Source organism: Pteropus alecto, unplaced genomic scaffold, assembly GCF_000325575.1.
Source record: "Pteropus alecto unplaced genomic scaffold, ASM32557v1 scaffold155, whole genome shotgun sequence".
In the NCBI taxonomy this organism is placed as follows: Eukaryota; Metazoa; Chordata; class Mammalia; order Chiroptera; family Pteropodidae; genus Pteropus; species Pteropus alecto.
In genome coordinates, this window is record NW_006438113.1 from 14,286,744 (window position 1) to 14,305,429 (window position 18,686).

Consider the following 18,686-nt stretch of genomic DNA (forward strand, 5'->3'; position numbering starts at 1 on the left):
TGAGAAGATGGGGAGAGAGGAGGTCCCAGAAGCAGCAGTAAGAAGGAAGTCACTTTGGAAATGACCATAGCAAGCATGCACCTGTGGGGGAGGCACCCCCTTAATTTACAATCTCTGCCAAAGCACACAAGAATACCTATGGCACAAGGGGACTGTCCCAATGGTGAAGGCAGTAGGCAGAGGTGGCTCAACCCAAGGACCATGGGGAATAGAGTGTGACAGGTCAGTACTTGTTGATAAATGGAAAGAGCAGGCTGGTGGCCACCTGCAAACAGCAGCGATGTAGCATACACTGGGCAGGATTGGGAGCCCTGCCAGCTGGCAGCCTTCATGCAGACACTGGATGAAGGGGCCAGTTTCTGCGGACCAGTAATGAGGGATGAGCAGGGAAACCTCCAGGCAGGACCACCCAGTGAGTGATATAACCCATTTTGGTGGCCGAATGAACAGTGGTTCATCTGTTCTAATGACAGTGTCACCTTCAATGCTCACTGTGACACGGTTTGAAAAGCTCTGAACCTAAACTCCCAGGAGCAGGTTAAAGGCTGGGATTAGCCCTTTTCTCAAAAAGGCAGAGCACTTGCTCTGGGTCCCACCCACATTAACACAGGAACAAAGTGGAGTCAAGAGAAGAAGGCTGCTTTGCCTCATCTCAAAGTCTAGCCCAGAACAAATGGGTTTTCTAGAGAACTTAGTCATGAACCTTGCTGTGAACACACCCTCCCTAAAGCAAATATTTGACAATCTCTGAATGTACATCCTGGATGACAGCCACAACTCAGGAGGGCTACAAACTGGAGACAGAACGTCTATAGGAGAGGCTGACGAGTACAGGCTTACAGGACACAGAAATGACTAAAAACCTGCCTGGGGGCTGCCTGAACCCTGATCACAGGGTCCTCATAAACCTAGGGACCAACCACTCACCACAACCAGATGGGCAGGAGAAGGATGGACAGGTCCTTCTGAGCAAGACCACAGCCCCTCAGCCAGCAAAGGCAGGCAGCCCTTCGGCGGGGGAAAGGGGGTACCCTGAAGTAGGTGGGGCTTGGATATCGAATGAGAGAGGAGGAGACGGTGATTTCCCAATCAAGGCCTTGCCCTCTATGTTTTCTGTGCCAAGGACTCACAGAAGGTTATTAAATCAGGTGGCCAGAAGCCCATGATTAACCTTGGGGCTGCAAAGTCAAATTCTTGCTGCCTCACAGGTGACCACACCCTGCAAGGCCTGGGCGGGTGAGGTGGGGGAGGATGCCAATGACTTGGGAAGAGTCATTTTCAACCAAAAGCTCTGCAAAACCTGTGCGGAGGAAGGAACCCCAGGATCCCTGGGGAATGAATGCATTTACCCAAGAGCTGCTGGGCCTCTGTCTTCATAACCTTTCCCCTGTGACAGTCCCAGCAGCCCGCTCCCATCCACCAGTTTACCCAGGCAGTGGGGCCTCTTCAGGCAGTTACACTCTTCCACCCTGGAGTCCCTCTCCACATGCATCTGTGACGGGCTCCTTCCAGGGGCTCAGGACACCAGTGCTTTGGGGTCTGGTTCCTGGAAGGAGCAGGGACCCACCTGGCTTCCACTGCCATGCATGATATCCTCCGCAGTCTCATAAGTCTCAGATTCCATGTGAACATTCTTGTTTTTCTCCAGATTCACTTGAACTCGCAGAATTCGAAAGGAAGACCCACCAAGATCCAGGGCAATGAAATCTCCCTTTTCTGTTTAGGGAGACAACAGGTACTGCATCAGATTCAAGTGTTACAAGAAGGCCCTATACTCTGCAGCGTCTCGGCAGGGTCCAGCCATCTGCCACCTTCCGCCACACAGCACTTGCAGCCAGAAAACAGGAGTCATGCCAGCCTCATGCAACCACTGCCCTTTCTCGAACACCCTCACTCATGCTCCCAGCCCAGCATCCTTAGTCAGACAGCACTAAGCAGTCTCGCCCTCGCTTCTGACAACAGAGGAATGAAAGTACTAACTTAAACACAAAGCCCATCTTTCTCTAATTGCTTGCTTGCCTTTTGTCAAAAACAGCACTGCTATCCATAAATTAAAAATAAAAATAGCATTTCAACTCAGAGAAACCTTACCTCTGAGGTCATCCCATAATGTGGGTTCCGGAGTTCCATTTATTCCCCAGGGCATTTTTTTTTCAATTGTGATAAAATATGAAATTTACCACTGTCACCATCTTAAGTGTACAATCCAGTAGCATTAAGTACATTCCTAATGTTCGGCAATCATCTATTTCCAATCAATATTTCCAAAATTTTTCATCACTCCAAACAGAAACTCTACAACTATTAAGCAATAACTAACTCCCCATTGGCCCCCTCACCCCCATCCCTGGTAACCACTATTCTACTTTCTGTCTCTATGAATTTGCCTATTCCAGATGTTTCATACAAGTGGAATCATACAATATTTATCCTTAGGTGTACTGCTTATTTCCTTTTGTATAAAGTCTCTAAGGTTCATCCATATTGTAGCATGTGTCAATATTTCACTCTTTTTGTGGCTGAATGATATTCAGTTGTACGTACATACCACATTTTATCCATTCATACATCAGTGGACATTTGTGTTGTTTCCACCCAAAGGATGTTTCTAACTGAAGTCCCTTGTGGTCACATAAGAGTAAACTGGCCTGATATGGTTACAACCCTCAGAATCAATGTGTATAGTAAGTAACTGGGCTGGGCCTCAGCAGGACAGAGAAAGATGATGGGACTGTATTGCTAAGACCACCATATAGCTCCAAGGGCAGTGGTCATGGGCAGGATTCCAAACCATTAATCCACCATCAAACATTCCCTATTTCTCATTAGTTACCCTCACACACGCTCCCAAAAAATCAGTTAAAAATATGTTAATTTTACTTCTGGTGCTAAGGTGACAGCCACCCCTCCCATCCTGAGCCTCAGTGGTCCATGAAGCCCTCAATCCTATAACAGTAAACACAAGTCTGCTTAGGACATCTCATTTTCCTAGGGAAGCATATTTATATTATTTATATTTATATTTATATTTTTTGGTAATAGCATTATTGAGATAATTCACACACCATATAATTCATCTGTTTAAAGTATACAATTCAAAGGGTTTTAGTATATTCAGTTATGCAACTATCATCACAAACCAGTTTTAGAACACTGTCATCACCTCAAAAAGAAATCCTATACCCATTAACGATCACCCCCAGCCCTAAGCAACCATTAATCTACTCTGACTCCATAGATTTGCCTATTCTGGACATTTCATATAAATGGAATCATACAGTATGTGACCTTTTATGACCAGCTTCTTATACTTAGCCAAATATTTTTAAAGTTCATCATATCATAGCATATATCGGTACTTCATTCCTTTTTATGGTCAAATAATATTACATTGTATGGATATACCTCATTTCATTTACCTGTTCATCTCCTGATAGACATTTAGGTTGCTTCCACCTTTTGGCTATTATGTTTATTGCTGCTATGAATACTTGTGCACATGTTTTTGTGTGGACATTTGTTTTTATTTCCCTTGGGTATAAAATGAGAAGTATAATTCTTGTGTTAAATGGTAAGCCACGTTTAACTTTTTGAGGAATTGTCACTATTTTCCAAAGCAGTTGCATTTTACATTCTCACCAGTAATATATGAAGGTTCCAATTTCTTCATGTCCTCAACACTTGATATTATCCATCTTTTTTATTTTGATTTGTATTTCTCCGACAGCTAATGACAATAAGCACCTTTTCATATGCTTATTGGCTAACTGTATACAATTTTTAGAGAAACGTCTATTCAGATTCCTGGCTCATTTTAAAAATTGGGTTATCTGTCTTTTTAGTATTGAGTTGTAAGAGTTCTTTATGTTGTAGATACCAGCCCTATCAGACGTATGACTTGCGTATATTTTCTCTCATTCTATGGGTTGTCTTTCACTTTCTTAATAGTGATTGTCAAAGCAGAAAAGTTTTTAATTTTGATAAAGTATAATTTATCTATTTTTTCTTTCGTTCTTTGTGCTTTTGGTGTCATTATTTAAGAAGTCATGGCCAAATTCAAGGTCACAGCTATGTTTCCTTCTGAGTTTTAGAGTTTTAGCTCTTACACTTAGGTGTTTGATTCATTTTAAGTTAATTTTTATATATGATATGAGGTAGAGTGTCCAACTTCATTCTTTTGCATGTGGATATCTATTTATCCCAGCATCATTTCCTGAAAAGACTTCTTTCCCTCATTGAATAGTCTGGCACCCTTGTCAAAAATCAAGTGACCACAAATGTGTAGATTTACTTCTGAACTCTCAATTCTCTTTTATTAAGATATACTTCATATTCTGCTAGTCGGCTCTCTCAATTCTGATCCATTGATCTATATGTCTATCCTTATCCCAGCACCACACTGTATTATTGCATATGGTTGCTTTGTAGTAAATTTTGAAACTGGGAAGTGAAAGTCCTGCAGCTTTGTTCTTCTTTTTCAAGATTGTTTTGACTCTTCTGGGTCCCCTGAGCATTTCTATTTTTTTTTTAAGTAATGGTTGTTTTTTTAAAAATAAAGCATTCTCTTTTAAAAAGCTGACACATCTTCATATTTGATTCCACCAAGCTGTAACTCTGACACACTGCTCTATTTCTGGAGCTTATTGTACACATTTGGCATTGAGGAAGAGCTCAACAGATATTTGAACTAACAAGAGTGTAAAAAAATGAATAAACGAACCAAAGAAGTCTTACACTGACCATCACTGTTCTTATCCTCTCTCAAGTTCCTTGAGGGAAGGACCACAACTTACGGATCTTTGCATCTGCCTTTGACACCCAGGACAGCTCAATAAATGCTTGGTAGCTGCTTGATCACAGGAGTTGGTGGCCCATTCATTCATTCAGTTATGGCACCCCTTTTTGCTGTTCATTAAGCATGAAGCAGTTATGCCACTGGTTGGTTCGTTTTTTTTTTTAATAACAGCTTTATTGAGAAATAATTCACATTATCCTATGATTCACCAATTTTAAAGTGTAAAGTTTGGTGGTAGGTTTTAGTATAGTTAGAGAGTTGTGCAACCATCGCCACTATCTAATTTTAGAAAATTTTTATCACTCCTCAAAAAAAGAAACCCCATACCCACTTGCAGTCATTCTCCATTTCCTCCCAACAGCTATTATCCAGCAACAACCACTAATCTACTGTCTGTCTCTATAGATTTCCCTATTCTGGACATTTCATATCAATAGACTCATACAATGTGTGGTCTAGTGTGTCTGGCTTCTTTAGCCTATGATAATGTTTTCAAGGTTCATCTATGTTGTAGCATAGATCAGTACCTCCCCTCCCTCCTTGTTATGACTGAATTATATGCCACTGTATGGGTATACCACATGATGCCACTGGTATTAAATTACTTCTATGGTCCAAAGGAAAGAGACCGAGGGAGAATGCTGGGATGCAAGTATCAAAGACTGGTGGGAAATTCACAGATTGTGGGAAACACTGCTACTAGTTTAAAAAACTGAATTCTGTATGAGATGGCTCCTCTCAGGAGGATGAATCACTAGAATATCAAAAGCACTTTTTATTTTATGACCAGCTAACATTCATTGAACCTTTCTGTAGTCCAGTTGCTAAGTGCTTCATATGCATTATTTTCCTTTTAACCCTCTCAACCCTATGAAGTAGATATTATGATGTCCATTCTACAGATGTGCAAATAAAGGCTGGGAGGGGTTAGGTAACTTAGCCGAGCATACAACCAGTAAACAGCAGAGCCAGTATTGAAATCCAAAGCCCAAATTCATAACCGTTGGATAAAGCTATCTCCTTGGGTACAGGAATTCAAAGGATGGCATCAGAGTGAGACTTCAGCACATCGAGCATGGCTACATTGCTTTTTAGAGGGTCTTCAACATCCATGACTCCTTAGAGCATTTGGCTTTCCTTTGTTCTTCAGTAAAGATAATGAAAACTCAGCCTGGTAAACAACTATAAACCACTTACGCACAGGGAAATAATAGGCACAAAAGTGAACACTGTGCCAGGATGAGATTATGGGTACTTTTTATTTTGTTTCAATAATTTAAAATAATTTACTGTTTTAATGTTTAAATAAACATTTATTCATGTTTTACAGTGGCTTTTCACTATAACTTAAAAAAATAGCATAAGAAATTTTTCAGTTGCTGGCCTAGTCAATGTCTCATTTTCAGTTGAATCAAGGCCTAAGTAAAAGCAGACTTTTGTGCTTACGTTCCAGATGATGGCGGGGGAACGCCTGTTTATTTCTGGTGTCAATGTCTATCCAGAGCAGGTAAGACAGCTCTGTATAGGTGAGCATCCAGCTCACCTTGCAGGAAGAGGTCAGGTTTCAGGGGGCACCTTTGCAGAACCCAGGCCTGAAGTTTTTCAAGCAGGATAAATGAAAATGACCTCAGCTGCCTGTGATCCAGAATGAACTTGGCCTTAGGGTATGTGGGGCTGGCCTACACTCCTGCAACTCCACAAAGACCCTTGCCCCATCCCAGCCTCCTTCTATGGTCTGTCCATCCCAGCTCCCCACTGCTTCTTTTTTTAAAAAACAAGTACAGGTCAACAGGGTCCCAGGCAGTTAGGGTCAGTGAAGGTGACGTGAGATGTCAGCACAACACTAAACACACTAAACACTTCACACATCTGGAAGTGGGAATCGACAACCTGAGAGGGGCCTTTCCCTGAAGGCAGTTTACAAAGGGTCATTGTCAAGTCCAGATCCTTCCCCGAGCAGTGACCCTGGTTCCAGGGTGTGTTTGTGATTGCTAAAAGAAATGGCAGTTGGCACCTCTTCTATAAACCACATTAGTAGCTCAGAAAACATGTGACAAATATTAACTCACTTTCTCAGTTTATGGATTACGAAGCTCTAACCAAACCAGCTAAATGATGTGCTCATGGTCACACCTTTGGCAAGGTCAGGGCCCCTCCCTCTCTTTTCTTAGTCACTCGTATTCTTGCAAATGCTGTGATGCTCATTATCTTTTATGAGAATATGTCTTATTTTCCTCAGTTGGATGATAAACAACGTGAAAGTACAGGCAATTTAACATGCTTGCCTCCCTCCCCCAGTACTTAGTCCTGCACACAGCAGACAGTAACTGCTGTCAGAAACTGTCTGCTGATAGTTCAGTAAGAAATGCCTGGGTCAGATATATGGTCTGTTCAGTCCTATTCTCTGCCACACAAAGGACACCAAGGAATGACTTCTGGTAAGGCCAAAAAGGTAACTGGTAAACTCGGTTAGCTTTATATCTAAGATTGGGGGTGGGGCCGACCCCCTGCTCCAGCACCAAGGGACCAGTGTGTGACCCAGGAGCATCCAGAGTCACCCACTTGAACACCATGATTGGTTCAGGATGAGAACATGACCCAAGGCAGCCAATCATTGCCCTCTCCAAGACCATTACTAGGATCACCAGCTCTGAGATGTCAGCTAGGGGTGCCAGGGCTGTCTTTGCCACCATAAGAGAGAAGTGGCCTACGAAAGAAGCCAACAGAAAGACTGAAAGAATAAGAGACAGGTCATTCTGTGGATATAGAAGCCAACTTACAGCTAGATTTCCTACTTATATGAAGCTAGAATTTTCCCTCTTTTGCACATATACAAATTAGAGTTCTTTCGGCTACAATCAGAAGGTTCTCAAATTCAACATTCTTTCTTAAGGGCATGAATACCTCAAATTCCTACTTGCCTTCATAATAAAGGTGGTCTATCATTCCCCTTTACATAAGGTCGGTTCCCTGATTCAGAGCTGTGGTGTCCAGTCAGCCCATTGCAGAGGCACTAGAGCTGCTGTCTATGGGATCATCCACGTTTTGTGGGATATCAAGGTTGGGGTAAGACAGCCTGCCTTTGCTTTCCCTTTTTTCCTGCCTCCTCCCCGTATAATATCACAGGGGTGCCAGTGAATTCTAAAAAACTCTAAATCTTTCCTCCAGGGTTAGACCTACACACTTAAGCCTGATGGGTGGGGGTCCTCTGACTGGCCCCATCAGTTGGGGGGAATTCTTACAAAATCCCAAAGAATTCTTACAAAGTCAGTTATTGAATTACAATAGTGAAAAAGAGGACAATGACCCACTGTAACTTTTATGGTAGTCTGCAGTTTCCAAAGCTCGCTCATGTGATCCTCTTGACAGCCTGCGGCAGGTAGGGCAAGGATTATCTGGCTAACCTTACAGATGAGGAAATGGAGGCTTAAAGAAGTTACGTGACTTTTCCAGGGTCACACAGATAAGGAGCAGCAGAGCCAGAGATTAATCCAGTGTTTTAGGCTTTTATTTTATTCTTTTAATTTCAAATTCAGCCTATTTTTGCAGCAGAGGGCTTCCTTCCACCTTCCACTTCAAATCTTTGGCCTCAACTTTCCTTCCTGCTGCTAGTGGCTCCTACTCGCAACTTCTTCCCACATTTCCCATTTCCACCGAAGCCAGGAGAACGCCTTTCTAGAGAAGGCTCATTAAACAAATCATCTGAAGGGCCTCTGGCCACTCTCCACTTTCTAACGACAGCCATTACTACCAGCAAATAATGGAAAACAAACACAGATGTCTCTCTCGAGTCCAAGCCTACACTGGAATACAGGGAAACACAAACTCCACTTTCCTGAAATACCTACCTTTGCCCTGCTCAATGAATTAATTCTGTACGTGAGAGACAAAGGCTTCCCTCCTGCCTGCAATCCAGCTAGGTGGTGAGAGTTCAACACCTTCATCAAAAACAACTAAAACGCTAGACATTCAGGAAATTTTAAAGATAGAATTTTGAGATAATCCAACCATCTTCCCAGATAAGGAAACTGAGGCAGAGAAAAGTAAGTGACCAGTCCAAATGCTATGGGAAAAGGAAGGAAATATTTTCCTGCCTTTGGCTGGAAAGTAGTACTATGTATATTTCAGGTCCAAAAAATTAACTGTGACTACACCGCAAACGAAATATTTTTTAACTTATCCTTTGGGTAAAGAGTGTGCTAGGAACCATGAGGCAGAAACAAGAAAATATTCAACTCAATCTGCCCTCAAAAATTTTCAATCTAATTGGTATTTACAATATTCTTAGTGATAAATAAGGAGAAAAAGGGGAGGTTTTACGAATGAGACACAGAGTGACCTGGGTCTTCTGAGGGAGCTGGACGCAGAGAGGCAGCTATTCCTGCGGACTGGGCAGCTTTGAGGAGAGACTTCTGTTCAGCCAAGTCACCAGAGTAAAAAGGCTTCAACATCTTCTTTCTTTTATTTATTATTCATACCTTTCCTACTCCAAAAAGGATATGCAGCAGCTAAAAGCCACTTTAGAGTTTAAAAAATTAATATATAGATTACTGAAAAGCAATTAAAGAAAAACCACTGTCTATTAAAAAGGTCCAAAGGGGAAAAAAAATTAATAAAAATGGGCTAATATACTTATGAAAATTCAGTAGTTTTAAAACTCTGAGTCCACTCCACCAGGGTCAAGGTCAACAGGAAAGGAAAGGTTTGTTTCTCCCTTTGTCTTGGAAGTCACATCACCACCTAAGGGGCAGGGGCATCTCTCCACCAAGGTAAGTTCAATTATCCCTAGGTGGTTTGGGATTACCACTAATTCTGTCACTGACTAATTAATTACACAGTTGAAGCGGTAATTAACATTTCAAAAAGGGAACACTGCCACGGTTTGCCATGAAGGAGACTGGCATTCTGACTACATTCTTGATTGATAAATAATACAGAGGAGGTGAAGGTGGAGGCACTTCCACTCACCAAGTGGCAGGGACTGGACCGAGGTCAGGAACCTGTGGCCTTGGCATCAATGTTTGTATGGGGCTGCAGGGGCCAAGAGGAGTATGGGCCCCAAGGCACCTGAACTGATCCTACCTTGAATATTATCAACAGCCACAGCGCGAAAGGCTATAGGATGTGTTTTGCTGAAGTCCTAAGCCTTGGTCCCTGTGAATGTGACCTTATTTGGTAACAGGGTCTTTGCAGACATAATCAAGTTAAGATGAGGTCATCAGTGTGAGTTCTAATTTGATTGGTTCCCTTATAAGAGGAAAATGTCATGTGAAGACAGACACCCGGAGAGAACACCACCATGTGAGGACAAGAGCCTGAAGTTGGAGTGATGCAACTGCAAATCAAGAAACATCAAGAATTGACAGCCATCAGCTAAAGCCAGAGAAGGCAAGGAAAGACTCTCCCCAGGGCCTCAGAGAGAGCATGGCCCTACTCACACCTTGATTTTGGACTTCTAGCTCCCAGAACTGACACAGCACATTCTTGTTTAAAGCCACCAGTTTATGGTACTTGCTACAGCAGGCTTGGAAACTAACATAGGCCGGAAGAAACAGCTGCGGGGTCGGGGGATAGTTGGAGGGAATGAGGACGGGTGCTGAGTACAGGCGAGCAGAACCAGGGCGTCTGCACAGGAAGGTGGGTCCTTGTACTTCAAGGTTTTGTTTCGCCTCCTCCTCCCCGTTCTCAACACCGCTCAGTGTTCCCTAAACATCTGGCCCTGTCCACTGGAGAAGTGGGGACTCAAACGGAGGCATAGGGCCTAGGCTGCTGGCTCCCATTCCACAAATCCTAGGATAGTGATCCCAAGCATGGCCTGTTACCACACCTGTCACCACACGTAAGGCCCAACTGAATGTGAGACACATCATTATTTTATATAATATCTAGAAAGAAAAAGCACTGCCAATAATAATAATTCAAAGATATGATTATTGTACAATGCGCTGCTGATTTCAGAGATATTCAAATAAAAAAAGTATCTCAAAATAGATGAAATATGGGGGGAAAGATAAATGAGTCTGGTGAAAAGACAGGTAAGCCGAGTTGAGCAGGTTTCTCTTCTACAGGACTATCAGGGCCTATAGCACTTGCTATCTATTAAGAATCTCTACTAAGGGATTGCAGAAAGTTGTTTTTCCCCAATGAGTCTGAGTTCTTCTGAGCCTTGTTTTAAAGAGTAGCTGATGGGGGCGATGGCTAGATTACTAGTATAGATGGATCACACTTTGAGATCCTCAACCTGGAAGTGGTTTATGAAAGAGTGAGGGAGACCACCCGTGCTGACATCTAGTCCTGGGAAGGGGAGCTGGCTGGAGGGCAGGGTCAGGAGAAAAGGGAAGGCATCTTCTCCTTGGACAGTGGTCCTGGGCAGGTCACGTGAGATCAGGTGCCCGGCAGATAGAAGGTAGCCTTCTGAGCTCTCACAGCAGGAGCCCTGGGGGCTGCCCACACCCACCTGCCTCACCTCTCTCTTCTCTCAGCCTGCAGAGCAGTCACAGCCACACCTCTCCTAGAGAACCCCACTAATCCTGCAAAGTCTCAAATGCTATCCATGGCTGGGAAAAAAGCAGAAGTGAACTACAAAGCCGGAACAAAACCCAGGGCACACCACAGTCCAGTCACTCTGATGGCCAGAACCTCTTTCATAGTTATTAAGAAATGAAACTGCTGATAACCAAGACCTGAAGGATACCAAAAGAATAGAGGAGGAGTAGATTTTAAATTGTCGAGAACCATCAGAGATACAAATGCCAGTGTGTGTGCGTGAAGCAAAGCCCACCGGTGGCCACAGAGCACCCGTCCTTCGTTAGCGTCTGAATCTCATTCAGGACTTCTAAAAGTCGGCTGCAGGACTTTCCCACTGCTGCCAGTCTGTTCCCATAAGCTGTGCACTTGTCTTTCGTGCACAGCAGCTGCAACATCTGTAGTTTTCCCGACATCCGTTTTGCAGGCTGCATACCAGATGCCCCAAATCGCAGCTTTAAAGGAGCCTCCAGAGCAGGGAGGAAACGGCTAGAGTATGTGAGGGCCATACTCTCAGGGCATGCACTCACAACCCTAAGAGAAACTTGACTTCTTTCTCTCTCTCTCTAACATGCAGCAGGTGAACCCCAGCCTATAGCAGAGAACACAGCTCAGAGTGGGACTCCTGTCCAAGCTGGGGCAGGCACAGCACCCACCCCTGCAAGCTGCTAACTGCAGATCAGCTGGACAGAACAGCCTCCATCGAGCAGGCTAGGCTGTGCCCTCTCAGCCTCCACTCTGCCAAGCGCAGGGCTAAGCCCCACAACTCCCCCACTGTAAAGCATGAGCCACAGAGATACACACTGACAGGACAATTTTTACCCTTCAATTCTACCTCCCCTCGCTGTTTCTTTGCACTGAGGGTTACCAGGATTTAGCATCTGTGAAATTTGTTCAGATGGGACTCGAATCTCCCCTCTGAGTCCAAGACCCACCTGATCACTAGGATTGCTACTTATCCGAAAGGAAGCCTTGATGCCCTGATGGAGAGGTTCTCCTAAAATGAACTCTTCACTTGTTCTGGAGCCTTTCATGTTCTGGAGACGTAAGCACGCATAAGATCTTACACAGCATCCGTAAGATTCATAAATACTACCTTTCCTATCATGAGCAACTGGACAGTAAGGCCAATGAGGGCAGGTCAGCCTGTCCGAACACGGTATCCCTAGGGCCTGACACATGGTAGGTGCTCAGTAGACCTATGTTGGATGGATGGATGATGGATGATGGATAAAGGATGGATGACCCCTGAATGGATGAATGGATAGATAGGAGAACAGATGGATGAAATGATAAATGAATGAATGAGTGGATGAGTGAGTGAGTGAATGAATGAAAGTTAGAAGGATGTTTTCATAGAGCATTCAGCCCTTGGAGTCAGTCTCTGGATGAGAGACTCACCTGAACCATCAGGAATGGACCTTACAAACGTTGGCAACATCTTGACTGTGGCTGTCGCATTAAAATCCCGGGAAAGACCGTGCTTCATTTCCCTCTTGAAACGAGTCATGATATCTATCAGAGTTTCATCGGAGAGCCGCATGGCATAGAGATACTTGTCAATCTAGGGGAAAATGAGAAGGAAGGAGAGTGAGGTCAAGGCTGAGAAAGATCATTTTAGTTCAAGTCTGGCTCAGGGAGAACAGGGCAGGTGGGGTGCCCAACTGCCTAAGACAATCCAGCTCCCATGGGCACTTGACCACCCACATTGGCACATCACATGATGGGAAGTCATTCAAAAGTCATCAACCATGCCCTTCAGAGCACACTTGCAAATGCTCTGAGCCCCAATTCCTCCCCTGTAAAATGAACTAAATCTCTCCAAGGTCTCTTTCAGTCCTCAAATGTTACATGGAAGTCACACTTCGATCCCCAAGTACATGCTAGAGGCACCTTGAGCCTTCACATGACTCCTTCCCTCTGTGAGAAGTGACTGGCTCATTCTCACATGGATGGCAGTGCCACAGAGGTTAAGAATAAGAGCTCAAGGGCCAGCCACCTGGGGTGCAAATCTCAGCCCTGTCACTTATCAGGTGTGTGAATTTCAGTTTCCTCAACTGAAAAACTGAGATGATAAATAGGACCTAACTCACAGAATGTTGTAAGATCAAATGAGACAGATAAGGACTAAGAACACAGAAACCGTGCAATAACATCAGCTATTATTACTAACATGAGACAGTGGTGATGGAGGGTTTACTTGGGCATGATTTCTAGGTAGGTAGAAATGATGGCCAAAGGTCTAGAACCTTTCAGAACATGCTGCGGCAGGCCCGGAGCAGAGAAACCTCAACCCCACCTTCCCCAGGAGGTGTGGAGACATCCTCCCAGGCTCCCGTGCCCGTGGACCAGGCTGACGTGACCACGCTTTCGAGTCATCCAACATACTGACCCAACCCTGCTCCTCTTCCTGGGTTCCCTCTTCTCCTCAAGGTCCCCAGGCTCCTAACCTCAGGTCTCCTGGGTTGTTTGTCATTGGTTGTTCTCCCTTCATAGTAACTTCCAATTTATTCTCTTAAAAAGTATTTATTGGGCACATACCGTGTGCCTGGCTATGGGCTAGATACCTGTCCTCATGGCGCCTGTCCTTGTGGAGTTCACCAGAAGTCGTTTTGTCTCCATTCTTTTTGCTACTACTCGGCTTAGAAAGCCCTGATCACCACGTGCGTAGATTACTGATTCCTGATTACTTATTCATTCACTGTAATGGTTTTCAGTCTTCGATCCATCTCCTTTCCAGCTCATCCTCTACACCACTGCCACATTTGCCTTCTTAAACTGCATCCCTGGTCAATTCACTTCCCTGCTCAAAGCTTTGCAGTGACTCCCCATGTCCAAGGCACCTACGCTCTGCAGGTGTAGCTCCATGCTCTCTGAACTCTGGCCAAACCACCTCTACCATTCCCGGTAGGCGCTGGGCTTTCCTACTGAAATGCCCTTCCTTCGCTTCCCAGTTACGCAAATCTCACCTATTCTTCCACGTTCAAATCAAATGTCACCTCCTCCTGCAGATATCTGAGTCCCTCAGGCTGGAGATAACCCCTCCCTTAGCACTGATGTCTCTGTACAGTCTAGCCTGGATCACAGCATTCTGCACCTGTCACCTCAACACTGTCTGCTCCATTCACCTCACCCTCCCAGTGCCTCGCACGCAGCCTTGCACATGAAAGGGTTCTGGTGGATGTGACCCAATGAGGCTGAAAAGACCTTGATGCTGATTTACTTCTGAGAATGGAATCTCATGCTCACTTTTCAGAGTGGCTGGAAATGTACTGACTCAAGGACACAGAGTCCTCAGTCCTAGGGACTTCTACATATTTTGGTCCTGGGCAGCCTTCTTTCTTTGGTCTCCATGCCTCGTGCTCCCCTAGGCCCTGCCTGCTCCTGCCTCCCAGACTAGCCAAAGTCCTTCAGTGTCCTCTGTGGCCACAGACACTCCTGCCCTCGCTGCCAATTTCTTCTACCATAATCACCTTTTCCTTTCCCCTTCATGACAAAACAATGCAAAAAAGGGCAAGCAGAGACCAAGGAGAGCTGAGACAGAACTTGCCAGAACCACAGCCATACGAGGACACATGGTCTGCTCTATCCCCAAGGCTGGCAGCACCAGATCAGCAGTCCCTGCTGACATGGCACCCATAGTCTGGTGAGGGTGAGGCAGACAGATACAAGTATGCGTGAAAGGCCACAGGAGCACATGGGGGCCAGAGAAGGCATCCTCGAGAGGTGATGTCAGAGTGCATCCAGGCACAAACGAGAGCATGTGTGAAGGCCAAGGCAAGGGAGGGCTGTCTGTGCAACAAACAGAAATATAAATTCCACATGGAACAAGCACACAGTGTAAGAAGTGAGACAACCGGAAAGACCATCAAGCGTTAAATCATGCAGGGCCTTATAAGCCACGTAAACAAAGTCAGACCTGACTCCAAAGCACGGAGAGCCTTGGGATGACTCTAATGAGTATTCAGCAATAAGATCTTTCTGAAAGATCAGGCTGTGTGCTGGGTTGAGAATGGGTGAGCAGGAGCAAGACCTTGCAACAATAGTCACACTGCTACTCTAGCATTTTGGGCATGCTTTGACTGCCACACTCTTCATGCTACATTGTGTTCATCTGTTTGTTGACATTTCCATCTCCTCTGTTAATGTGTCAGATCCCCAGGGAAAGGAAACATGTGGAAGAGACCTTTGGAATTTACCCAGTTGCCTGGCACAAAAGAGGAATTCAATTAATACTGGATGCTAAAATAATACTTCATCATTATATTGTGGTTTACAAGTGTTTTCACACCTAGTAGGTCATTTACCTTCAAAAAGACCCTGTTCAAGGAGACATTTTTAATCCCCATTTCACAGATAAAGAAACTGAGGCTCTGAGAAGCTAAATGATCGGTTCAAAACACATAGCTGGGAGTCAGGTCTCATACTTGCATATCTAACACTCTCCCTTCAATTGTCCCCATCTCTGAAGGAAAGTCAGTCTCCCTACACTGTGGAGGGCAGGCCCAAGTAAAGCTGCTGAGGTTTTCCAGATGGTCAGGGAGACGCTTCTAGAAAAGGCAGGGCTCTCCATAGCTCCACAACCATTCTGTTTCCTAATGCAGTTTGAAGGTGCAGTTCAACACAGGGACACTGATTCTGAGAACTCATGTTTTAGGACAGCCAAGCCAAACCCAAACAGAGCCTAGAAGCTCAAATGAGAAAGCAGGAGATAACGAAGAACCTGGCCCCCAAGCACCTATGGAAGGAGGACATTCCTCCTCTGATTCAAGTTCATGAACCATCATGAGGTACAACCCCTCTCCAAAGAGATGTGGAAACCAGGGCCTAAAAGAGGGTATAAGTTGGATCAGAGCTAGCACTGAACCTGAAGCCTCCTGGATCTCATAAGAATAAGGATAAGCTGAGGAGACCAAACCACTCCTGCCCGTTTGCTCCAGATCTCAGCGTGGCTGCACTCTGCGAGAAACCCAGGAAGAGAGCTGCAATTTTTATAGAAGGTGGGGCCAGAAGCCCAGGAGGGATGAGATGGGAGAGGATGCAGACCTGGAAAAGGCCAACTTCTGGTTTTTGGAAGTCTGGCAAAGTCTTTGGCCCTTTCAACTTTTCTATTTCTGTCCCCTGGCCACTGCATCTCCAGGTCTTTTCCTCTTCCCCTTCTCTCTCGCACTCACACTTCCACAATCCTTCCTCTTATCTTAAGATGTTCCCACCAAACTACTGCTGCCTACTGGCCCTCCTGTGCCTCCAACCCCCAGTCCTACATTTTGGTGACAGGAGGACACAGCATAGCACCTCTTCTGGCAGTTTCAAGCTGCAAGCTTCAGCTTTGGAATGTCCATCATACAACAAAGGCTCCCAGGAGTCATGATATGAACCCCCAGAGCTCCTGAGTCCTCACTCTCGCACGTGGTGTCTGATACAAGCAATCAAGACTCTGGTCGGGCTGGGAAGGGAATGGAAATGTTCCAGAACCCCAGACACCATAAGCCGAGCAGGGTCCTGCAGATGGTTGGCCGAGACTGACGAGGACCCTGCTCCAGCCTCCAGGACATCTTTCATCTGAAGGGAAGAGCCCTTCTCACAAGAGCAGGAGCCAGATTGGCTGCACAGGGCGGGTACTCTTGCCCAAATACTGTGTAAGTACTTGTCCTGAGGGTCTGGAAGCTTTCGGCAGCTCCAGAGGCTAGAATGCAGCGCAGGCAGCTCAGGAGATAGCAGAAGAGAGAACACAGCCTCTCCAAGTCCCCTGGCCCAGAGCCGTTCAGCTAATGGACAAATCCAGTGGCACCGCACTCGGTTAAATTCAAACATTTCTGTGCCCAACCCCAACCCCCCTCCATCTCCCAACAGCACACACACACAAAACAATTCAAGATCAGACATGCCCAAGTCAACAGGCCAGTCACGGCAGGAGGCATCACCACTGGTGACCCAGGCATTTTGACCCCCCTGTGGAAAGGAGCGCAACCATGGAAATTTTTCATTCCATCTCTCATTCTCTCCCGTGAGGATCAAGAATGAAGCAGAGCAACAGGTGACTGAAGGTGCTGGGTGCAGACCTTTAAAATGAACTTTCCAAGCAAGACACTTTATTTGCAAAGGAAATTGGGGAGCAGGCAGTGAAGAGTTAAGAAGGACTCTTGAGTAAGGGCAGGGCAGATTTCAACATCGGATTCACTTCTCTTTCCTAGACTGATTCAGGAGAGAACGGGGCCTAGGCGATAAATATTATTTTAACAATAGCTCACATTTACAGAGGGTTTTCCCATTTACACAAAGGACTTTCACATGCATTAGCTCATCCGGATGTCATAGAAAGAGAAGAGGTGAGCTCATGGATACCAAGTGCCAGGCATAAAGCAGGTGCTTAACATGTTAGTTCCCTTTCTCCAGGCACAACGATCCAGTGAAGGAGGCAGGCAAGATATCATTACCTCCATTTTACAGCAGAAGAAACTGAGACCCATGACTCATGCAAGGTCACATGGTTTATAAGTGGCAGCTGGGTGTAGATTCATCTTCTAAGCCCTCATTTTGGGTTTCTCCTTACACACTTCCATTCCTTCTCGCGTGGTAGGAAGAATACCAAGCCATGGATAAAGAGAGCTGGGTTCAAATCCAAGATCTGCCATTTATTAGCTGTGTGACTTTGGACAAGTTAGGTAATCTCTCTGAGTCTTGCTTTCATCACTTTTAAAATGAAGATAATAATACTTTCACCTCAGACAGCTATTGGGAGAACTTTAATAATGCACCAAAAGCAAAGTAAGCATGCATCGAATATCATTTCCCACCCACCCATCTAAATTATCAAAAGGAAGGCCATCTAACTGACATAATCACATTTCCCTAACTCCTTCTACCTAAATATCTAGGAAAATGGCATTGATTACCAAATGTCATTGACCCATTTTGTAGAAGAGAAAACTAAAGATAGGTGTCACTATACCTGAAACCATGGCAAATGGAAAGATTCTGGCAAAACTCCTCTGAAACATTTGCAAGCTTTCATTAGCTTATAAGAACAAAAAACAGTAAGTTATGATAACAATAATAATACATATAATTAAAAGATACCTGAACAACACAAAAATGCAGAAAGGTAAAAAAGCTCTTCCCCCAATCTTCCCAGAGATATCCCTGCTAATAAGGCTTCATGTTCTAGGATGGTTTTTCCTACCTAAACATTCATACATACAGAACTTGGTTTTCTTTTTTTGACAAAAATGGAATCATATCGTAAACACTTTCTGTTCTGAAACCTTAACTCCACCTTCCTAATTCTTCTCGCAACTGCCTTTAAGACTCATACTAACAACCATACTTAAGATATCCACAGGACCCTGACTGGTTCAATGATGGG

General features: G+C 44.7%; 1 protein-coding gene across 1 annotated transcript in view; it reads right to left on the reverse strand.

The window, feature by feature from the left end:
* The window catches only part of HK1 (hexokinase 1), a 57,028-nt gene that overhangs the window by 26,827 nt on the left and 11,515 nt on the right, over window positions 1–18,686 (reverse strand). The window contains 2 exon segments of the mRNA XM_025049356.1: window positions 1,568–1,716; window positions 12,722–12,884. Coding sequence (XP_024905124.1) covers window positions 1,568–1,716; window positions 12,722–12,884 — 312 coding nt within the window.